Source organism: Martes martes, assembly GCF_963455335.1.
Source record: "Martes martes genome assembly, chromosome: 12".
NCBI classification, from domain to species: domain Eukaryota; kingdom Metazoa; phylum Chordata; class Mammalia; order Carnivora; family Mustelidae; genus Martes; species Martes martes.
This window is the reverse complement of record NC_137900.1, coordinates 63612338-63636305: the sequence shown is the minus strand read 5'-3', so window position 1 is coordinate 63636305 and position 23968 is coordinate 63612338. Positions and strand designations below refer to the sequence as shown.

Genomic DNA, 23968 nt, shown 5'->3' with positions numbered 1-23968 from the left:
CTCTGCTGCCTGAGGTAGCAAGGAAGACTCTGGAGGAGGGCCCTGGGTGCTGGGGAAGGGAGGGTTTGGACTTGTGGAGATGGGTACAGGGCTTACTGGGAAGGGCAGGCCAGGCAGAGGGGGAAGACAAGGGACTGGAAATGCAAGAGCAGGTACAAGGGAAGCTGGGAGGTGCTTTATCTAGAAAGTACATTTTAAAAGATGAGCAAGAAAAGGTGCATCTTGGAATATTGGAGGGGAACCTCCCAGGCTGGCTTTGGCCTCCGTCCTGTAGTGCGGCAGTCAATCCAGGGTATCCAAGGGTGACCTCAGGTAGGGGAGGAGGGTGAGGAATACAGCTAGGCTTGGTGTCCGGAAGGCTCTCCCTGGCCTAGATGAGGAATGTGGATGGGCAGACCCAGTGGGGTCAGAGCCTGGGGCCAGGGGTTTGACCCAGGCCGCAGCAGGGCTGAAAGGCCACATGAGTTTGGCCACTCATGAAGCTGAGACCCTCTTCTGCCACCCATGGCCTAGCCGTGCTCACCCCTCCGGCTTGTGCTCTCTTCACTCCCGTCGTCCCATCTCCATGTTTATGTGTGTGTATGTATATATATGTATTTTTTTCTTTCTCCCATTTCCTTGCTAATATTACAAAACCACATGTAATTCCTCAAACGTTCCACGTTTGCTTCTCTCTCACGGCCTTTGCTCAGGCTGTTCCATCTGCCTGGGACATCTTCCTCCCCCCACCTTACCTTTTTCCCCGCCAACATGGCCAACTTCTACTCATCCTTCAAATCACAGCTCTCTTGTCACTTCCTCTGGGAAGCCCTCCCAGACTGTCATGTACTAACCTTGATTATTATCTGTAGTACACCGGTTCCCAGTGGCCCATCTTCCCACAGGACTCTTCACTCCTCTAAGGTGGGCTCAGGCTTACTCTCTCCAAATCCCCAGTGCCAGGTACAGGGCCTCGTCACACAGTGGCGCTCAGTAACTAGAGTGAACAAATACGGGGCTGAATGAGGAGCTAGGGAAGCTCAAGATGTCTGGACGATAATCGTGGTAGTAATTATGACTGTAGATCAAGGGACCTGTGATTTAGTCCTCACAACAAGTCTGTGAGACAGATGATTTTGTGATCCCCATTTTACAGATGGGGAAACTGAGGCTGCAGAAGTTAAGTCACTTGCTCACCCAGCCGGTAAGAGGCAGAGCTGGAATTGGAGCCCAGGCAGGCTGGGTCCAGAGGACACAGTGTGACCCACATCGCTGGGCTGGAGGGGGGTGGGCCGATAGGAAATGGGAGTTTTCTCTCTGGCGTTTCTGCCTTTTGGATCGACAGGTGAAGAGATGACAAGCAAACAGGTCAGGGATAATCATATACCACCTCACCAGAGCCACAGAAATCACCACAATGACATCCTGTTCTTTTGCTTGCCCTTGATAGCGCCCCGTCCACATAGAACCGACCACTGCTCTGGTCCTGCCCTCCCCAGAGGGGCTCCCCAGGTGTCCTGCTGTCAGCGCCACGAGCCTCACGCCCCCCCCCCCCCCCCCGTCCTGTTCATTTCCCACAGATGTCATGGCATTCCCAGTACCGGAGCTCCAAGTTTCGCCACGTCTTTGGCAAACCAGCCAGCAAGGAGAACTGCTACGACTCGGTGCCCATCACCCACAGCGTCCAAGACAATCACTTCTGCGCTGTGAACCCCTGTTTCATTGCAGTCGTGACTGAGTGCTCCTGTGGGGGGGCCTTCTTCGTCATTCCCTTGAACCAGGTAAGGCCGCCGGCTAAGCTTCGGGCCCACACAGCCCTCTGGAGGAGGTGCAGACAGTAGAAGTAGAAAGAGCCTGGGTTTCTAGTCTCACACGTGGCTTCAGATCCTAACCCTGCCTCTTACCAGCCACGTGACCTTGAGTTCTTTCACTTCTTTGAGCCTTGGTTTCCTCATTGGGAGGAAACCAAGCTAGTCGCCTAGCTACTCCCAAGACCTGTCTTCCACCCCACAGCAGAATAGCTCACTCTTAAATCAAATATAATTTGTAATGCATTGCCGGGCTCACAAGACATTGGGGAAATCGCCAAAGCCACCTCCCCTCCCCAACAAAAAGAAGCAAATCTTGAGTCAACAGTCTGAGAGAGGGAAGTGGGAAGTGAACAGAAAGCAGTAGCTTGTCCTGTAGGCAAAGGTTACCAGTATAGGTTACACTATATGCAGTTGCTGATGTTTCACAGTTTTTTTTAACCCCAAAGGGTTAGTTTCATATAACTTAACCTAACAGCAGACCTTTTCAGGATGCCAACCGAGCCTGAGTCGGCTCAAGGCAGAAGGTCCAAAGGGACTAGCGGGTTGCTGGCTACTAGTGCCTCTGGTTCCCAGCAGAGCCAGACAGGGAGTGTCCCCAGAGGAAAGCATCCCGCATGTGGACAGAACTCCTACAGAGTGAGGTCAGGCATGTGAGCCAGCATGAATGAGAGTCAGCTGAAACAAGGAACAACAGGCTTAGACACCCCGTCCCCCGCCCCCCGATGAAGGACTTCAGAAGTTAAAATCATAAACACAAAATGGAATCTCATACACCGGGTTTTCTGGTCCGAATGGAACGGAATTAGAAATCAGTTACAAAAGATAAACTTTAAATCCCCCTTGAGGAGTATCTCACCAGCAGCCCACAATGAGATACCACCACGACCACCAGATCGGCGAACATGTGAGGAGCTAGGAATCGTGAGTGGTGGAGAGGATGCGGAGCTTCGTGAACTCTCAGACACTTCTGGGGACAGGGTGAACTGTCGCCTGTGGCAGTTTCTAGTAGAGAAGAAAATACGCACACCCTGTGACCCCGAGATTCCGCTGCGAGGTATGTCCACACAGTGTTTCTGTGCGCCAGGATGCAGTGACGACACTGGGCATAGCAGTGTGGTTCATATTGTCACCGAACTGCAAAACTCAAATGTCCGAAGAATTACATGAATAAATCGTGATGTATCCATACTAGGGAACGTACATAATCATGAAAAGGAAACAACATACATACATACCACAACATGGATGAATCTTTTTTTCTTAAAGATTTTAGTTATTTATTTGACAGGGAGAGAGAGATTACAAGTAGGCAGAGAGACAGGCGGGGGCGGGAGAGGGGAAGCAGGCTCCCCACTGAGCAGAGAGCCCAATGTGGGGCTTGATCCCAGGACCCCGAGATCATGACCCAAGCTGAAGGCAGAGGCTTAAATGACTGAGCCACCCAGGCATCATTTTTTTAAAGATTTGTCTATTTTTTTTTATTTTGTTTTTATTTATTTTTTTAAAAATTATTTATTTATTTATTTGACAGAGAGAGATCACAAGTAGGCAGAGAGGCAGGCAGAGAGAGAGGGGGAAGCAGGCTTCCCACTTAGCAGAGAGCCTGATGCGGGGCTCGATCCCAGGACCTTGAGACCATGACCTGAGCTGAAGGCAGAGGCTTAACCCTCTGAGCCACCCAGGTGCCCCAAGATTTATCTATTTTAGAGAGAGAGAGCAGGAGGAGGGGCAGAAGGAGAGAGAATCTCAAGCAGACTCTGCACTGAGCACACACGGCCCCCCACACAGAACCTGACACGGGGCTCGATCTCATGACGCTGAGATCAGACCTGAGCTGAAGCCAAGAGTCAGGACGCTCAGCCGACTGCACCACCCAGGTGCCCCAACATGGGTGAATCCTACTGACAGTTTTGAGGGAAAGATACCAAACAAATTATAAACTGTCTCATTCTGTTTATGTAAAGATAGATACAGGCTAAATTAAACTCTACCTTAAGGGATGTATAAGTAAGTAGAAAAATTTTAAGGGGGAGCAAGCAAGAGACTATCCTGAAAACCAGGATAACTATCACCGCCTGAGGGAGGGGGGAGTTATATTGGAAAGGGTCCCATGGCGGGGGGTGGGGGGTTTCCTTTGTGTTGCTCATAATAGTTCATGTCTTAGCCTGAGAGGGTGGCAGATATATGGGTAATTTATTTTCCAGCAATCATTAAGCTGAACACTTATATTTTATGCCTTTTTTATATGCTACATTTCACAAGATCGCATACATAAAGATGATACCATAGAGTTCATGTGATTTTACAGGCCATTGCTGTATAACTTCCAAGGAACTGATTATTTCAATCTTTCGCAAACATTTCTAGAGAATAGGAAAAGAGGCATGGGACAGCTCCCCTCCTTGTTCTGTGAGCCAGTGTCCTCCCCTCCTTGTTCTGTGAGCCAGCGTAACCTAGATTCCAAAACCAGACAAGGACAGAACAAGAAAGGAAAATGACGGGCCAGCCTCACTCAAGATGTATGTAAAATGGCTAGCAAACCGAATCTAGCAGTGAATTTTAAAAAAGATATATTCTAACCAAGTTGGATTTATTCCAGAAACTCAGGAAAATTTAATATTAATAAATCTATAAATGTAAATCATTATATTAACAAAGGAAAGGAGAAAGCCATATGGTCATCTCCATAAATACAGGAAAAAAGCATTGGTAAAGCTCAGTAACCATTCCTGATACAGATTCTTAGCAAACGAGGAAAAGAGAATTTCACTAACTTAAGAAATAGAAGTTTTAAAACCTTTTGTTTAGATTCACCTCTTGCTAACATTCTGCCAGGTTTACTTTTTATCTCTTGTATATCTTTCTCTCTGTATGCGTATGTATAGAAATTTTGTTTCTGGTCCAGAATCCAGCTGAGAATCATTCATTGTATTTAGTTGTCAAATCTCTTCCTCTACTTTATTTCATGATACTGACATTTTTAAGGAGCTGAAGGACAGCTATTTTGCAGAACATTTTAAAATTTGGATTTTTGACATTTTTTTTTCTCATGATGAGATATATAATATACATTTGGGGCAAAAATGTTAAACAAATGACACGGTATCCTCAGTTGATTACATTGTGTGACATGTCAGTTTGTCCTATTATTGGTAATAATGGTGATATTTGATCTCCTTGTTAATGTGGTGCAAACATTCATAAAGGTGGAATGTTAGAAATAGCCATTTAGGGATGCCTGGGTGGCTCTGGCGTTAAGCATCTGCCTTTGGCTCAGGTCATGATCCTAGGGTCCTGGGATCAAGCCCTGCATGGGCTTCCTACTCAGCGGGCAGCCTGCTTCTCCCTCTCCGACTCCCCTTGCTTGTGTTTCCTCTCTTGCTGTGTCTCTCTCTGTCAAATAAATAAATAAGACCTTTAAAAAAAGAAGAAGAAGAAGAAAAAGAAATATCCATTTAAAATCAGCAATGAGCTTACGGTCCTGGCTGGCACCATAGGGCTGAAACACAAGTTAAAGATGGTAAGGATTAAAAAGGAAGACATAAAACCATTCTTATTTATAGATTGATTGCATACATAGAAACTCTCCAAAAAATATGTGGTCAAATTATTAGAAAAATAGTAAGAGCGTTTGGAAAGTGGCTGGGTGCAAAAAGTCAAGATACAAAAATGAATTGCATTTTTGTATATCTAGAACACTTAGAATTTGTAAACATTTGCAGTGGAATAAAAGAAGATTGGATATGGAGGAATAAACAAGGCTTAAAAGGAGAAAATTACAGAGCATTCTTGAAAGACCAGTGTTAAAGGTTAATATATGCTTCTACCCGTGATGAATTCAACTGCTCATTTCACTGCTCTGGCCATTACCTTTATGATAGCCTAAAGTCTTTGCTAATTTGATAGAGGAAAGAGAATATCTTGTTTTAACTTACGACTTTTTAAAAAAAAAAACATGAAAACCAAACATTTTCCCACACATTTGCTAATTAGTCATTTCTTTTGTGACTAGTCTCTGTTGATTTACTTAGGGGCAAGACTTATTGATCTCATTAATTTGTATGTACTTATTTTAGACCAGAGATATTAATCCTTTGCCTGCCATTCTTTTAATAAATACCATTTTTTGTCTGTTGTTAAAAAAAAAAAAGGACCAATGTTAAAGATGACCCAAGTAAATGGAAATATGTACCATGTTCATGAATAGCCTCTCTTTCTCCATCTCCTAAATCTCCCCAACATTCTCCTTTATAGGATGTATTCCACAGCATATTCCTTTCTTAAGACACCATAACCTGATTACTTTGCACTAGAGTCATTTGTGTTCTTCTGCTAGTACCTCCTAACCTACTTGGAATAGTTTGGGGTTGGGGAGAGAACTGGTACTTTGTGTGTGTGTGTGTGTGTGTGTGTGTGTATCTCACATTTTGGGCATGCAGTTTAGTGCTCATAAATTTTCATTGATTGAACAAATTACCCAGGGATTATTCATCTGAATAAATACAGAGAACATCATTGGCAAAGGGAATGTCACCAGCCAAGGCGTGGAGGTGAGACTGTACATATGCCCAAGGCAGTAATACAGAGGACGTTCTGGCTGGAACAAATGAATGCTCTGTGTCGAAGGCGAGGAAGGGAAATACCTTGGGGAAGTTGATTCGGGCCAGATGAGAAGGGTCTTGAATGCCAGGATGAGAAGTGTGAACAGTATTCTAGAGCTGAGGCTTTTCAAGCTGGGGAGGGACAAGTGTAAAATGGGATTTCTGGAAAGACTTGAACTTGAAGATCAGAGTTCAGAGGTTCCCAGGAGATGACCCACTTGACTTGTTTCTCCCACGCTTTGGGAGCTTTTAAAAGATTCTACTCGTCTGACTATATTCGTAATTAATTAAATAATTAGTGTATTTTTCAGATTTTTATTACTCAGCTTCATTCAGAGCTATCACAATTTCTAACTCAATGAACTACTGACTATAAATAGGTACTAACAACTGACTTAAGAAAATAAGTTGCTTTGATGAGATGGAGTGTGGACCTGGGTAGGGAAAGTGGACCTAATTTAGAAAGATAGGATGAGGGGTGCCTGGGTGTCCCAGTTGGCTGAGCATCTGCCTTCAGCTCAGGTCATGATCCTGGCATCAGGCCCTGCACTGGGCTCCCTACTCAGCAGGGAGCCTGCTTCTCCCTGTCTCTCTGCTGCTCCCCCTACTTGTGCTTTGTCCTGCTCTCTCTTTCTGTCAGGTATATATATATGTATATATATATATATACATATACACACACACACACACACACACACACACACACACACACACACACACAAAAATAGGATGATCAAAGAAGACCTTTCTGAGGAAGCAACATTTGAGCAGAGATTCCCCCTTGAAGCTCTAGAAGGAGAGTGTTCGGGCCAAATGAAAAGCAAGTACAAAGGCCCTGAGGTGGGAATGGCTTTGGTGCAGGCCCTGGGTTTGGTGTGTTTGAGACACACATTGGTACAGATTGTCACAGGGGCAAGAGCAGTGGGAGGTAAGGTCAGAGAGGGAGCAGGGCTGGGACTGGAAAGGCCCTGGAGGCCAGGGCAGGAGTCTGACCCTATTCTGAGTCCAGTGGGAAGCCACTGGATGGTTAAAATTCACTTGTCCTGTGCAGCCTGATCCTAAGTAAAATGTGTGATTCCCTTTGGGCTTTTTGAAATATTGTAAGGAGCTCAAGGACACATGTTAATTACTACCATCATAGACTCCTAGGGATCCAAGCACGCCAGGAGCTAGGAGCCACGAATCAGAGCTCACGCCTGCGTGTCAGAACACAGATGCTGATTCAGTGGGTCCGAAGTGGGGCCAGGCACTTTGCATTCCAGCCAGCTCCAGACCTGAATTTCAAATAAACACCAAATAACTTTTTTTTTTTTGCTTAATTTTTTCTTTGTACTTAAACTTTTTTGTTTTGAGAGCATTGTAGATTCACGTGCAATTATGAGACCTAACACATAGAGCTTCTGTGTACCGTCTGCCCAGTTCCCCCAACAGAAACATCTCGCAAGACTAGAGTACAGGATCCAAACCAGGATATGGACGCAGATACAGTCTAGAAGCTGAGCACTGCCTCCAGCACAAAGATCCCTCCCGTTGCTCTACCACCCTCCACCTCCGCCCTCTCCTTGACCCCTGACAACCACTCATCTGTTCTCTTTTTCAAGCCTTGTGCCAGTTTAAGAATGTCGCCTGTATGGAACCATACAACGTGTAACCCTTTGGGCTTGACTTCTGTCACTCAGCATAATTCCCTGGAAATCCACCCAGGGATGGGTGATCCGGGATGGATCAATAGTGCCTCCTTTTTCTATGGCTGCGGAGTATTAAGTGGTGTGCAGAGATCTGTTTGACCGGTCACCCGCCGAAGGCCACTGCGATTGTTTCCAGTTTGGGGCTGTTAGGAATAAATCTGCTATAAACGTTCATGTACAGGTTTCTGTGGGGACCTGAGTCAGTCTCCGTTTCTCTGGGTGAATGCCCACAAGTGCAATCTCTGAGTCCTAAAGTAGTTTCACGTGTTTAGTTTCACTAGCAGCTGCCATGCTCTTTTTTAGTATAAGTAAAATAGTGCATGGAGTGTACTTACACTAAAAGAATTATTTGTTAATTTATCTGAAATTCACATATCCCTGGGCATCCTGTATTTTTATTCGTCAGTTCTGGCCTCCCTCCTCTCAGGGGATGCAGATGCTGCTGGTTTGCAGACTACGTTTGCAGAAGCTAAGCTCTAATCTGCTGCGTTTTATATTTACAAAAGAATTTCAAAGACAAAAGTAGATAAAAGCAATCCTAGGAACCCTGGTATACCCAGATTCTAGAATTTTCAAGGCTTTGCTGCTCTTGCTTCATCCATCCTTTTTTTTTTCTGAAGCATTTTTTTAAGATTTTATTTATTTATTTGCTTATTTATTTAGAGCATGCAAGTGCCCAGGGAGGGGAGAGAGTGAATCTGTCAGGCAGACTCCACACAGAGCCTGACGGGGGTGCTCCTGGGGCTCCTGGGGCTTGATCCCACGACCCCGAGATCGTAACCTGAGCTGAAATCAAGAGTCAGCCGCTCAACTGACTGAGCCACCCAGGCGCCCTTTCCTGAAGTGTTTTGAAGCAAATCCTGGATGTGTTGTCATTATACCCCCCTAAACTTCAGGGTGCAGTTCTAAAAACTAGGCACATTTTCTGACACAACCGCAGTGCCATTGATGGCAGCGTTGACAAGAGCTCCGGTGTCACCCGATTCCCAGTGCATGTGGAGACACCCTTGATTGCTTTGTAAAGGCCTCTTTGTGCTTGGTTCCTTTGAATCGGCGTCCAGAGAGGTGCACGCATCGCATTTGGTTGTTATTTTCTTGGGTAAACACACGCAGTGTGGGCGAGTAGGCGGGAGGGGAGAGGGAGAGGACACGCTTGCTGGGCCTTTGACACAGTGCGTGTCTCCGAACGTGGCTCAGCCCTGGGTGTGGCGGTGGGGCCTCGCTCTCATTTCACCGGCCTGCGCGCGGCTTCTTGGTTTGGGCTCTGGTTTCTAGGGGCTTCTCGTCAGTTACCAGGGATTCCATCCCAGCCAGGCACAGAAAGGTGTCACTGAACTAGTGCCGTGAGAAGGAATGGAGGGACAAATTAGCTGAGTATTTCATGGAGCGTGTACGGGAGCGTCAGTGTGCGTGGTGCCTGGCCTTGCTATGATGTCCTGGAGGTTATTCTCAGAAGGGCCAGGCTGCCCCAGGGGCCAAGGGACTCTGCAGGCGGCCTCCTTCCCTTCACTGTGACTTAGGGCCAGCCTGTTTGGAGGGAGGCTCCCGCAGCCTGGGCAACAAAGGCTGTGCTCGGGGAACGGAAGCGGCAGTGGCAGGAAGGTCTGGGGACAGATGAGCCTGGGGCCTGGCTTGCAGCCAAGCCACCCCTGGAGGTGTGTGGGGTGGACTTTGCTGTGAGGTGTGGTGGGTGGGGAGACATGAACACAAGGGCAGGCAGAGCCCTGGGGATGGGCCGGAGAGGTGGACCTCAGAGGAGACCAGACTGACACTGTGTGTCTGGAGAAAGAGAGGAACATTGGAGGGCCAGACGGAGTTTCTTTTTTTTCTTTTTTTAAAGATTTTATTTATTTATTTGACAGAGATCACAAGTAGGCAGAGAGGCAGGCAGAGAGAGAGAAAAGGAAGCAGACTCCCCGCTGGGCAGAGAGCCTTTCGAGGGGCTTGATCCCAGGACCCTGGGATCATGACCCGAGCTGAAGGCAGAGGCTTTAACCCACTGAGCCACCCAGGCGCCCCCAGACGGAGTTTCTAAAGCCCACATCTGACCATGTCACTCCCCGGCTCAGTCCCCTCCCAGAGCTCCCCATTGCCTGCAGACCAGTCCTGCCTTCTTCATGAGCTTCTGTCTCTGGCCCAGCCAGCGTGTTGAACCTCAGCCTTCCGTGGGGCGTACTCCACACTCAGATTCCCCTTCTAGAAATGCAGGGCTGTGGGCCAGCATGGTGTGTCACTTTCTGTTTTGTCTTGTTTTATTTTGTTGAAAGTCTCTTCCAGTTCCAGGCAGGTCCTCGTGAAAGTGGCCCATGATGCCAGTGCTGACTGTGCCAAGAGGACGGCCAGGGCGAGCAGGCCATGAGAGGACGTACTCCCAGGTCCCAGGGCTCTGCCACCCTTCGCACGTGACTGTGAACCCCTCTGTTCCCCAGCTGCCACGTTGTACACGGGGATTCTTCACGGGGTGGTTGGGGGATAAATGAAATAATAGGAGCGAAGCACCCAGCACAGGCCTGGCACATGGATGACTGAGTTACAGTCCCTAAAGAATGACGTCTACACACCTGCTCCTTACAGGTTCATTCACTGGAGTACGGTCTAGGCATGGCTTTATTCACCGAGGGCACCCGGGCACAGTCGCCTGTCAGGTGTGTAGGGAGAGAGGGCAGACCCCTGCGGAACAGTTTGACGTCACACTGAGTACATCCTTGGGCCCCCCGAAGCATCCTGAGTGACAAGAAAACCGGGTCGTTGTAATTTGCGCTAATGAACTTACACTGGCGAGTTTCCAGAGAGCTTACCCTGTACCAGGCGCTGTCTTAAGTGCTTTACTTGGAGGAACTCACGTAATCGCTCACACCCTGTGATGTCCTACTATTGCCATTTCGTAGATGGGGAAAACTGAGGCATAGAGCACTGAGGTCACTTGCCCAAGGTCACACAGTGATAAGTGCCACAGCAGGGACTCAAACCCAGGAAGCTGGAGTCAGCCTGCCTGCCTCACCTCTTCTACATGGCGCAGCCCGCTTGCGCCTGTGCCTACCACCCCTGCCTCCCGTGTCCCCCCTGGGCAGTTGGAAGGGCCCCCGGAAGCTGTGACACTGTTGTGGGGATGGCTGCACCCTTGCAAGCGCTGGGGGTTGTAGCAGTGGCCTCACAGCTGTCCCATCCCAGCAACTGAGCTCTGCCCCCTCAGAATGTCCCCCACCTGCGCGGCTCTGCCCTCTGTCCACTGTCTTGTCCACTCCGCCTACCTCAGGGCAGCCCCACTGAGACTTGGAAGTGGCATGTCTCCAGGTTTGAGCAGCCGGCTCCCGCCCCCAAGCCCGGGCTCCGGCAGTCCGCGAGGAGAGCAGGGGTGCCCCCCTGATTTAGAGCTGTGTTCCCCGTAAATCAGAGGCCTGTCCCCGGCTGACTGCTGGCCTAGTGGACTGAAAGGCGGAAGTGGCCTCCTAATTATAAATGTCCCTGTCATGACAGGGCTTTCAGCAGCTCAGTCTCAGCCCAGGAGATGGGCTAATGATGTCTGGTAACGTCAGACCTCAGCTCTGCGTGCAGGCAGAGCAGCCCCGGCAGAACGGGCTGCCATCCCTCGTCCTCTGAAAACGCAGAGAAGTTGTCTGCGATGGGTCTCTGTTTGGGAGGCATGGAAGGAGTGCTGGCCTGGCTGGGCTATGCCTGGCCCAGAAGCATCCCCCAGGTCTGCGGCCTCCCCGCAAGCCTCCGTGCTGCTCTGAAAGCAGCCACAGGTCTTTCCAGAAACCTTTCGGACAAAAATTAGGGTAGGGCTGTGGGCCAGAGAACAACTGGGTGTGCCAGAGCAGAAGACCCAGCGTGGCTCATGCACTTTGACCCAGGAAATGGCCTAAGAGAAGGAAAGGCTGTGGGAGGAAGGGGCAGGACACAGACGCTGTGGCTTGGAAGCCTTATGAAGCCAGATGGGAGACACCACTGCATCTTTGCTCAGTCTCAGCGGGGCACCGTCTCGGTGGTTTCTGCAGAGATGGGGGCGGTGAGGGAAGGAGAGGTGGTGGGTATTCCTTGAGTCCGTCCTGTTCCTGAAAGATCTTTTATAAAGACCCTAAAACCATCGATGCTGCCGGTTCATGTACTACACCTTATGCCGCCGCCACCTTGCGCAGGGCCCGTCCCTATGTATGTCGTGGATGTTGGCTGGTTTTCTTCTCAGCTGTCTCTTCCTCGTAGATGGAAAACGTTGCAGAGCCTTCGAGGGGTGGGGCAGGGGGCTTCAGCACCTGGGGTGGGATCGTGGATGTGGACAAAGCCTGCGTTGGCAGGCAGGGGGCCTGGGTCCTGGCCCCTGTTCTGCCAAGCCATGCAGTGCGATGTGTGAAAGGAGAGTGCTGGTCACTGCCAGCTCTAGGTTTCTATGACTGAACCTGCGTGGCAGTCCCACGACCTAGGAAACCCAGGTCTGTGTGTGGAGCTGGAAGTCTCCGCTTGGGGCATCTATCCTCCCAGCACCCACACAGCAATTCTCAGCAGGCCAAGGGGGAGGGGGAGGAGGTGCTCGCTTTTTTTTTTTTTTTAAAGATTTTACTTATTTATTTGACAGACAGAGATCACAGAGAGGCAGGCAGAGAGAGGAGGAAGCAGCTCCCTGCTGAGCAGAGAGCCCGATGCAGGTCTCGATCCCAGGACCCTGGGATCATGACCTGAGCCAAAGGCAGAGGCTTTAACCCACCGAGCCATCCAGGCGCCCCTCGCTTTTTCTTTTTAATTGAAATACAATTCACATACCACGAAATTCACCATTTTAAAATGTATGATTCAGTAGGTTTTTAATATAGTCACGTGCTCATGCAAACATCACAAAATCATTATGCAAAATACTTTCATCGCGGCACAGAGAAACAGCATACCCATCAGCTGTCACTTCCTCTCGCCCTGGGTCCCGTACAACCACTAATCTGCTTTCAGTCATATGGATTGACCTGTTCTGGAATTTTCATAGGTATTAGCCAGGGTTCTGAGTACCGGGTACCAAAAGATGTATTAAGTTGCTCTTAACAATGAAACCACAGCTGGTCATTTATGTGGAATCCTGCAATTTGTGGCTTTTTGGGTCTGACTTCTTTCACTTAGCATGTTCTCAAGGTTTGTCCATGTCGAAGAGTGTGTTGGTTTTTCATTCCCCCTTTTTTTTTCGGCCGAATAATATTCCATGGTGTGAATATACCACATTCTGTATATTCATTCGTCCATTGATGGACATTTGGGTTGTTTCCACCTTTTGGCTATTATGAATAATGCCGCTACGAACATTGGTGGATGAGCTTTTTATAGGCCTGTGTTTTCATTTTTCTTGGGGATCTACCTCGGGGTACAATGGCTAGGTCACGTGGTAACTGTGTTTAGCCTAGCAGGGAGCGCCCGACTGTTTTCCAAAGCAGCTGCACCATTTTTGCATTCCCACTAGCGATGTCTGAGGGGAAATAGCCTTTGACTGAACACCTACTATGCGCTAGGCACTGTGCTAGACCCTTACAACACCTCATCTCCTGTGATCTTCACATGAACCCCAGGAAATACCTATTATTGCCTCCATTTTACTGAGGAAGACACTGAGGCCCGGAGAAGTGACGTTGAGTCCCCCAGCATCACCAAGAGAACAGTGGTAGGGCCAAGATTGACACCCTGTCTGTCCCTTAGTTTTCCTGCCTACCGAGTGACCGTCCACATGCTTATGTGGGATTAGCCCCTCTTCTCCCCAACACTCCTGGGCACTGTTTTGCAGACGGGAAAGTTGGACCCCCACTACCCAAGGGTCTGCGGGCACGGAGGGAACGTCTTAGACATCAAGTGGAATCCTTTTAATGATTTTGAGATCGCCTCCTGTTCTGAAGATACCACAGTGAGTGTCTCCGCATGAGGGGGTTCCCTTTCCTGAGAGGAGCGGGCTGGGGGCATGGGGAGGTGGACTGATGGGTGTCTGTTCTTAGCTCGGATGCTCCTAACCCCCTGATCCTTCATGAGGCAAGGTCAGTGTGGGGGGAGGGCTCAGGGAGATTGTGCGGGAGAAAGTCTGGGCTCTGGGACTTGCCCGCATGCCCAGCATACCCGCAGCGCCTTACCTGGAGCCTCTGGCACTCATGGGGTTGCCGTCCTGGTTTTAAATCCTGATGACCAGGAAATTAATATGTGTTGAATTGAAAGCAAAGTCTGCCTGAAAACCCTGTGTATCTCTGAGGGAAAGGGGACATACAGTCACCCAGGGGCCTGAGAGCTCTGAACGACAATGGAGAACATCAAGTTTCTGCCATCCCCTCCGTGTCACCCCACACACACACACACCCCCAGCTCCCTTTGTGTGCCTCCGTTACGGGGAGCTGACTTTCTGCTGCAGAAGCCCCTTCCATCCTCGACAACGCTACTCTGAAAGGAAGCCCCGGCTCCCCTTCCCGGGCCCTTCCTGTGGAGTATAGGCCGTGACTCCATCCAGCTGGCCTTCTGGCCCTTTATCTTTCCTCTTTCAGGCCATCCAAGGGGGCCACTCCAAAGGAAAGACTTTGGCCCTACCCTGTCCTGCTCCAGAGACTGCACTGGCTCCCTAGTATTCTGATGAGAGAGCACAAACTCTTGCTCCTGGCCTTTGAGGCTCTAGCCTGAGCCTTTGGGCCTAGGAAGGGGTAGATGACTGTCCTTGGAGAGATCGTCTAGGCTGGGAGGTGGGTTTGATCTGACATCCAGCCTGGGAGTCAGGCCTGTGGCCCGCCCAGCTGCCCACAGTGCAGGCCATTAGGATGGCAAAGATTACCAGGAAGCAGATTGGGAGGCCTGGGCTCAACTCCGGCAATGCCAGCCCCTACTTGGGCTGGAAGACCTTGGCAAAGCCTCTGTCCCTCTGAGGGTTCCAGGGGGATGGATACAGAGAGCACTCCTCTGGCCCTTCTGCCGGGCACTGCCAGTTCTGTGGCTTAGGGTGGCCTGGGTACCAGGTGACCCTGGCTAACAGCTCCCCTTACCCCCGCTGTATCTCCCCTGTAAGATTAAGATCTGGGACATCCCCAAGCAGCTGCTGACAAAGAACCTCACAGCCTGCAAGAAGGAGCTAATGGGCCACACCCGCAGGGTGGGCCTGGTCGAGTGGCATCCCACAGCTGCCAACATCCTCTTCAGCTCTGGCTACGACTTCAAGGTGGGTCCATGCTCTTGTTTCCTGGGGCCACCCTAACATAACCGAACTGGGCACTTCAGACAACGGAAATTTACCCTCGCATCGTTCTGGAGACCAGAAATCTAAAATCAAGTTGTCAGGAGGGCCGCAGTCCCTCGAAGACCCTAGAATGCTTCCTCCTGTGCCTCTTATAACTTCCGGTGGCTCCGGACATTCCCTGGGCTGCACCTGTGTCACTTCGGCCGCCTCCAGCTTCGTGCAGCCTTCTCTGTGTTTCTGTGTGTCCTCCCATCTTTGGAGCAGGACACCTGTCGGCGGATGTAGTGTCTACCCCAATCCATATGACCTCATCATAATTAATTACATCAGCGAAGACCCTGTTTCCTAATAAGGTCACATTCTGAGGCTCCAGTGGACATGAGTTTTTGCGGTGAGGGGGACACTGTACAACCCCTTAGTCGTCCTGGAGGGGATGGGCTGTACCCTATCTAGAGAAGCTTCCCACAGCCCCATTGACAGCCAAGCTGGCAGTCTATGGGCCCTGGGGATGGGGAAAATTCATGGTAGAGGATCCCTGGATTCTATTTCAACTCAGTCTCTGCCTTGCAGTAGGAACTAGGAAAGTCCCTTGGTCTTCTCTAGGCCTCAGTTTCTCCTTTTGTACACAAATGGGGTTGGTGTGACCACAGCCATGGCTTTGAAACTCTTCCCTTCACAACATAGGGCTTTATGGAGGCACTTTGGGGCCCTCTCTAATGGATCAAGGGTGGGATGGGAGTGGTGGACAGAGCCTCTGACCCCCTTCTGATCAGAAGTGCTCTTTCACCTGTGTATGTAGGCTGTGTCTGCAGGGCCACCGTGTATGGTTGTGCAAGGAACTCTGCACACAGCTCCACAGGGTGCAGGTCACGTCACGGGCTATGGGAATGGATCACCTTCGAGCTGTGCAGTGCACAACCTCCGCAGCTAAACGTGGCAGCCCTCTATCTGTGTGAGGTGGAAACTGCTGCTAATAAGTGTGTGAAAGCCCCTGGACTAGCTCATCTCGGGGGTCCTCCCAGCGTGGATGGTTTGTCACTCCAAAGCAGATGGTGTTTTCTTTTCGCCACCAGACAGCCTGACTCCCGGCTTCCCCTCCTGCCACGTGGCAGCTTCAGCCAGCAGATCCATCCTCCCACCCAGGGCTTCTTGGCCAGACTGCCATCTGTGGCTTCCCTCCTGGGGATACCGTGTTTCACTGCAGCCTGGCGGGCGTGCGACTGTGGGAGCCCGGGGCGGGGGTGGCCGTTGTGCTCAGAAACAGCTCATTGCTGTGCAGGTGATGGTCTGGAACCTGGACACAAAGGAGTCTGTAATCATGAGCCCCGTGAGGACGATTACCTGCCACCAAGGTGTGATCCTCTCCATGTCCTTCAACACCAATGGCAGCCTGCTGGCCACCACCTGTAAAGACCGCAAGCTTCGGATTCTCGACCCCCGGGCCGGGGCTGTCCTCCAGGTCTGTGCCGGGCTGGTCTGGCTTGGGGGCAGAGGAGCAAGGGGTGGTAAGGGGCTGCGGGAGGCTAGTAATGCTGTGGGCATTGTGGCCAAGCCTTCACATGTGCTATCTCTCTGTCCTCTTGGCCCTGCTGGGAGGTGGGATGTGTCACCTGCATTCTTTGGATGAGAAAACGGAGGCTAAGGAGAGGTTAGGTGATTTGCCCACCTTGAAAGCTGAGTTTTGAACCTAGTTAACTCCAGAACTTGCCAGTGTGCCTTAGCTCTGTCAGGAGGCATGTCACTCCTGCCTGTGCACTGTGTGACCAAAGACAAGCACTTTCTGTTCTCTGAGCCTTCGCTTCCTTATCTGTAACAGTGGGCTGTCAGTCCTTCCTCTAGAAGGATTGAATGAGATAACTCAGGTGACAGTGCCCGCCCGGCCCATTGCCTCGCATACAGTGAACACTCAGGGATCTCTCAGCAACACAGAGGTTTGCCTCGATCGTAGCTCAGAAAAAGCTCGGCAAAAATAGTAGTTGAGCCCCCAGATGGATGGGAGGATCTCTGGAAGGCTTCCTGGGGGTGGTGTCTCTGGAAAGATTCTCTAAGCAGAGCTAGGTAGTGAACAAGGAAGGCATTTCAGTAGCGCAGCAGCAGCAGCAGCAGCAGCAAAGGCAGGGAGCCCAGAGACCTTAGCTGTGGCCCACAAGCCCCTGACCTCACATGTCCATCCAGGAAACCAGCTGCACGGGGCACCGGGCCAACAAGGTGCTGTTTCTGGGGAACCTGAATAAGCTGCTGTCCACGGGCACATCCCAGTGGAACAACCGGCAGTTGGCGGTGTGGGACCAGGTGAGTCTCCCGTGCAGCCCTACCCTGCCCCTCACTGTCGCCTCACTGAGTGCTGGCTTCGTTCACTCACTTGTTCGTTTGTGCCCTTACTCGTTGCCCAAGCACGTACTTAGCAGAGCCGGCCGGTGCTAAGGGTGCTGGGATGCAAACCAGGAGGCTGCTCAGACCCCGTGCATCTTCTCGTTTGAGGAGGGAGTGGCCACGGTGTGGGGGTCAGGGGGAGGTGGCCGCTTCGGGACCAGGATGAGGGGTGGGGGTGGGGAGAGAGAGAGGAGATGTCCTTCTGGACAGAAGGAACAGCTGGAGTGAGGGCTTGGAGGCAGGTGGGCAGGAGCAGCAGCTGAGGGGGTGAGGGCAAGGGCCAGGCCAGGCACTGCAGGAGCGCTTGGCTAGAGTTTCAAAGACTAGACAAATCGCTTCCTCCCTCTGACCTCCTCCTCCATCTTTTACAACAAATAATCAGACAAGTGGCGGGGGGGGTGCTGGTGTGCGATCAAGGGTGTGAGAGGTGATGGGTTGGAGGCAAAATGCCTGCAGGATTAAAGGGGGTGGTCCCTCTCCCTCTGTCTCCTTCCCTTTCACATGCACGCGTGCACACACACACTCACCCGGAGCCCCTTGGCAGGGATTCCCATCTCCAGGAACACCACTGAGGACCTCCAGGAGTGACCCACAGGCCTTCCTGGTCTCCTTTCTTTGTAGGACAACCTGTCCCAGCCTCTCTTTGAGATGGACCTGGATGGCTCCTCGGGCGTGCTGTTTCCCTTCTATGATGCGGACACCAACATGCTCTATGTGGTGGGGAAGGTGAGCCTGGCGTGGGAGGGAGGGGGCTGCCTGAGCCCAGCCTAGCCAGACAGCAACCAGAGGCCCTGGGGCTTCAGGCCAGGGAGAGGGATGGGCAGGGCTTCCTGGACACTGTCTCCCTGCAGTGGGCACGTACCCCGTCCCACCATCCTGGCTCCCGGGAAACACCCAGGGCCAGGGCTTTGGTCAGACACCCCAAGGCTTGTCGCTCCTCAGGTCTGGGACCAGATGAGGAGGCCCCATCTGTGTTTCTCAATAGGGGTACCTTCGAATTTGGGCTGGAACAGGTTTTCATTGGGTAGGACTAACTGGTACTTGGCATTGTAGCTCCTCCCCACCAGTGCCTGGAGCAGCACTCCGTCCCTCTCTCCCCTCCCCAGTCACTAGGACAGCGACAACCAGAAATGCCCCAGAAGTGTAAGATCACTGGACGGTCTCAGGACCCGCCACTGTTGACCTTTTTGTGCAGCTGGGAGTGGGCCTCAGGCCTGTGCTCCCAGAGTTTCTGCCTTGGAGGCACATAGGTGGGCTTTGGGTCAGGGTTGGGGGAATCGAGTGTTGAAATGAGGACCCCTTGCTGCTTTGACGGCAGTTCCCTGGTGTTTTTCTTGTGTGAGGTGGCTTTGCCAGCCCTTCGGTCACTGAATGCCAGGTTTCTGCTGCATGGCCGCGGGGGGCCCCGAGGGGGCAGATGGGACCCGGCTCTGAGTTGTACCCTCCTCCTCCTCAGGGAGATGGAAACATCCGCTACTATGAGGTGAGCGCCGACAAGCCTCACCTGAGCTACCTGACAGAGTACCGCTCCCACAGCCCGCAGAAGGGGATGGGTAAGTACGGAACACTGAGGACACGTGGGGTCTGGGGAGACAGGAGCCAGTCAGATGAGGGCCCCGCCCTGGAGAGGACCCCATTCAGGAGGGCAGAAGGTGGATCACCGCTGACTCTATGGGAGCTCTGATGGAGGTGTGTAGGAGGTTGTCTGGGAGCAAGCAGCAGGAAGTTGAGGAAGGCTTCCCAGAGGAGGCAACACTTGAGGAGCCAAAAGGGGAGCGGAGCACAGCATGGGGAGAGAATGAAGGCGTTCTAGGCCGAGGTGGGGCAGTTACAACAGCAGCCGCAACATGAGAGAGACTGACCTAGGAGAGCCCCTACTCTGTAAGTGTATTTGGGAATAGAAAAAAAAATGAAAGAAGACACGTCTCTATGTTGTCTGTAAGAAACCCACTTGAACATGAAGACACGGCTAGATTAACCACAAAGGGAAGGAGAAGGACACCATGGCAACACTCATCAACAGGACACAGGGTCAGGAGCTCTGTTCAGAGCAGCTCGGGCGCAAGCTGAGGGGGAGGACCAAGTCTGATTACTTCAACCCCATTTCCCCAGCACAGGGCCCAGCCCAGCATAGGTATTTGCTCATGAACTGTCTGTAGATGGAAGGGGGGTGGGAGGAGGGTGCTCTCTGCTCATGCCCAGGTGTGCACTCTGGCTTTGCCCCTCACCCTGGGTCCCTGTGACCCCAGCCCAGCCAGAATCTCTAAGCCCTCCTTGGCCATCTGCCCGCAGGTGTCATGCCAAAGAGAGGTCTCGACGTCACCTCCTGCGAGATCTTCCGCTTCTACAAGCTGATTACAAGCAAAGGCCTCATTGAGCCTATATCCATGATTGTACCCCGGCGGGTAAGGGTGGTGTGGCCATCTGTGAGGGAGGCGGGAACCCCTTCTGGAGAAGACATGCCCTGGGAGCTGGAGCCCGGAGCCCATGCCCTCGGGGTAGCAGCGAGAAGGCTGGTGGCCATTCCTCAAGGGAAGGGCCTTTCTCATTGTCAGTGCAGTGTTGCTGGGAGCTAAGGGTCCTGAGGACCAAACCGTCTCTTCTCTTGAGTTGCTGTGTAACCTTGGGCATGTCCCTTTGCTCTCTTGGCCTTGGTTTCTTCAACTCCTAGGTGGGGAAATCCTGGACCCCAGCTCCCTTAGGGCCCTCCCATCTGGGCGGTCCCTTTGCCACCACAGTCCTCACTCCTGGCTTCTCCTACAGTCGGAGTCTTACCAAGAGGACATCTACCCGCCTACGGCAGGAGCCCGGCCCTCTCTGACAGCCCAGGAGTGGCTCTGTGGGATGAATAAAGGTGAGGGGGGCAGACAGAAGGCCCCGTGCAAATGTGAGGTGAAATGGAGTGTCCAGTAGTCCCAGGTAGCTGAGAGGGGTTTGGCCTACAGTTGTATTCTCCCATAACCCCTTGTCCTTGACAGTGAGTCCCCAGTGGCTAGGATGGTCCCATATGGGTTCGAGAATGGAGGGCTTGTCCTAAGTGGCTCAGGAAAGTCTTTCCAAATCAAGGCATTTTGCTCCATGGAACACTTCTTGAAACTCCAGGCTGTGCAGTGTGAGTGGGTAGTCTCGGCCCCAAGCCCTTGCCCATTCTCCCATCCCCACCTTTGCGATTACTTTTCAGCCTAAGAGACCCTCTAGGCAGCAGCTCCCCGCTGCCCACCCCCGCCCCAGGCCCTTCCTCCCTGTGCTGACACCCTCCCTGCCCTGTCCACCTAAGGGCTACCCCAGAGGAGGCAATGTGTGCTCTTGGCCCCAGCCCCGCGGCTGCCTCTTCCTTTGGGTGACACTTGGTCTGTTCCTCTCTGGACTTCTCGCCTCTTCTGTGACTGCTACCTTGGCACCCACCCCACATCCCCTGGCTTCTCAGGGCTGTTGGGAGGATTCATGAACTGGTAAAACGCAGAGCGCAATACATACAGGACTGTCCCTGCAAAGAGAGGACAAGTCTTCACTGGAGCCATTCGCAGTGTTTGGGGGCAGCTGCAGGGCGTGCACTCAGCTGCCCTGGCAAACCAGGCCTCGCTTAGATGATCCCATGAGAATGTGTTTGCAATCTGGGTGCCCCAGTGTGGGGGCTGGTTCCTGTCTGCATGCGGCCAGAGCTCCACTCCTGTCCATCTGCTCATGAGCCCTCTGTCCTCACCTGGCCCTTTGCTTCCCTCCCAGGCCCAGTCATGGTGTCCCTGAGGCCCTGCTCCGAGCTCCTGAGCCCACAGCCACTGCTCCCAGAGACAACCCCCTCCGTCTCCATGGCCCCCTCCAAACAAACAGAGAAGGTGGTTGTAGAAGATGGCCGGAGAGCCTTCTCCCGGCTGGAGGAGAAGGTGCCCAGGCAGGCAGCAGCAGAACACAGGCTGGAAGAGAAGACACCTCGGCTCACCAACGGCTTCGACATGGAGTGTCCCCCACCAAAGACAGAGAATGAGGTGGGAACGAGGGGGGCAGTGTGTGCAGTGGGATGGTCGGGAGAAAGTGAGCGGTGAAGACAGCCAGCCATGGGGCCTGGCCTGGCCTCTTGACTTGCTTTGTGACCTCATTCACCAAACAGGCAGTGAGCGCTGTGGTCTGCCAAGATGGCGGGTGTATATCCAGATGGCGGAAAACCGTCTGCAAGATGCGGAGGGTTTGATTCCGTATTAGAGTCCCTCCCAGCTCTGACCCTAGGATTTTCTGTTTCAGAGTCAACATTTGTTAAGCGCCCGCCACGTCCCGGGTCCTGTGGTAGGCACTATGGCTTATGACCTGACTGAATTTTCTCCCCAGCCCTGGGGGTCAGTTTGTAGTGGCTAAAAACACAGGGGCCGGCACCTCACAGAGGAGTCCTGGTCCTGCCTCTGCTGAACACTGACGGGAGGACCTCAGAGCCAGGGGCTGAATCTCTCTTGGCCTCGGCGGCAGGGGGCGGGGGGAGGGGTGCTTACACTGCCACCCCCGTAGGGGTGCGAAGATCCTCAGGGGAGCCCCCCCCCCCCGGCATCTGCAACGGTTCCCTACGCTGCTGCCATGACACTAACGCCCAGGTTCAGCTTCTGACCCTGGGTTCCTAGAGGAGGAAATTAAAACTCAGAGAGGCTAAGTAACTTGCCTGAGGTCACATCATTTAGCTAGTTTAGCAGTGAAAACTGTAACCTCCAGATTTCAGGGCCAAGCATCCTTTCCTCTATCCCACAGGGCATCTGAGGAGGCAAAAAAAAAAAAGAAAGTCTGAAACATCGAATCATTTAAGACTTCATTTATTGGGTGAAGAAATGGTTTTATAAAGTTCTGTGCAACGGCCGCGCCCTTGAGCCTCAACGTGTCTGTGTGGAAAGGGGGCGGCGGTTTGTCTTTCCCGAGGGTGTTCTGGCCCCTCATATCCGGGGACACCGTGTGATCTCTCCCTCTGTTCTGTGCTTTCCCAGCTGCTGCAGATGTTCTATCGACAGCAGGAGGAGATCCGAAGGCTCCGGGAGCTGTTGACCCAGCGCGAGGTACAGGCCAAGCAGTTGGAGCTGGAGGTCCAGAACTCGCGCATGGGCTCACAGAGGTTCTGAGTGGAGCGCACTGCCCTCCCCGCCCTCAGGGACACCACTCGGCTCCATGGGGAGGTCCAGAACCAAACCACAAGTCCCCCAAGAACAACCACTATTTCTATATTTTTTACCAGAAAACAAAAACTCTCGGTTGCTGGAAGATTCTAGTGGGAGGGGTGTGGTGCCGTTTTCTACTTGCCTTCTCAGAACAAGTGTCTGAATTGACTCTTTTTAGACAATAACTTGCCTTCTGTTTTGTTCTGTTTAAGGGTCCACAGCGAGCTGTAACTTCTCCAGGGAAAGAACACTATAAAGTTAGAGCTGGAAGGACCCAAGAGGGGAAGCTGCCTGTGATTTTCAAACTGTCCACAGGGTGGGAGGAAGCCTAAGCAGGAGGGCTGTGCCCCCTGCCCCCCAACCCCATTCCAACCAGACAGCTCCCCTTCTTTCTGATTTATATATTGGCTTCCATAGAATACATAGTTCTGTTTCTGAAAAAACATTGAGAAGTTCAAAAAGCAGTGATCTGGCCCAATTCCTCATTTTACAGGTGGGGAAACTGAGGCCCAGAGAGAGACGAGTGATCAGGATCCACAGAGGGTTCATGGCAGGGCTGGGTCAAGCTTCTGGTCTGCTGGGTCTGTCTCTCTGCTGCTCCTGGTCTGATGCAGCTCTCAGCCCGCAGGGCAGGAATCTGTTTATTCTGGGCTCAACAGTGACCTCTTACAAGTCCTTCCCTCTCTGGTCTCAGTTTCTCCATCTGAACCTGGGGACCCTGGGGTGTGCTGCCCTCTACAGGATCTGCCACCTGAGACAAGAAGCCGTGGCCTTGACCTGAGGAAAATTACCCATAGTGCAATGATCTGGGTGGGCCGTAGGAACTCACAAGACATTGGTGAACCAGCAGAGGAAGTTTAACTGTGGGGAAATAAGTCAAGCTTTGGCCCAGTGCTAGAACTCAGAGAGGAGGTCCATACCATCCTCTCTTCAATCGCAATCAGCCAAGTGTGGACAGACACTTATCTCTTTTGTGGCGGAGCAGACATCAGGGTGGTTCCTGTGACCACTGACGGCCACCCCAGAAGCCCTCAGGTCACAGAGCCTGTCCTCTCCAGGATAGAGGCAGGTAGATTTTGGTCTATGAGGTAGGGAGCCCCAGCACTGTGGGATGCCTGCAGAACCCCGTGGCCACCCCCTTCTGGAGAGGGATGACTGCGCTAGGCAAGGGAGTAGGGCCAGATGACCCTGAAGTTCCCTTCCAGCCTGAGAG

The 23968-nt window shown here is 51.9% G+C and overlaps 1 protein-coding gene across 1 annotated transcript; it reads left to right on the top strand.

The window, feature by feature from the left end:
- Nucleotides 1–1559: 1559 nt before the first annotated feature.
- Nucleotides 1560–23191, top strand: CORO2A (coronin 2A; the record flags this gene model as incomplete). The annotated part of the gene is made up of 11 exons (XM_080820551.1): nt 1560–1760; nt 13835–13951; nt 15086–15235; nt 16533–16712; nt 17429–17545; nt 18248–18352; nt 19083–19179; nt 19919–20031; nt 20390–20480; nt 21353–21612; nt 22588–23191. 11 exons carry the CDS (start codon nt 1560–1562, stop codon nt 22717–22719), a joined length of 1563 nt encoding a protein of 520 aa, XP_080676677.1. The 3' UTR covers nt 22720–23191.
- Between the last annotated feature and the right edge of the window lie 777 nt (nt 23192–23968).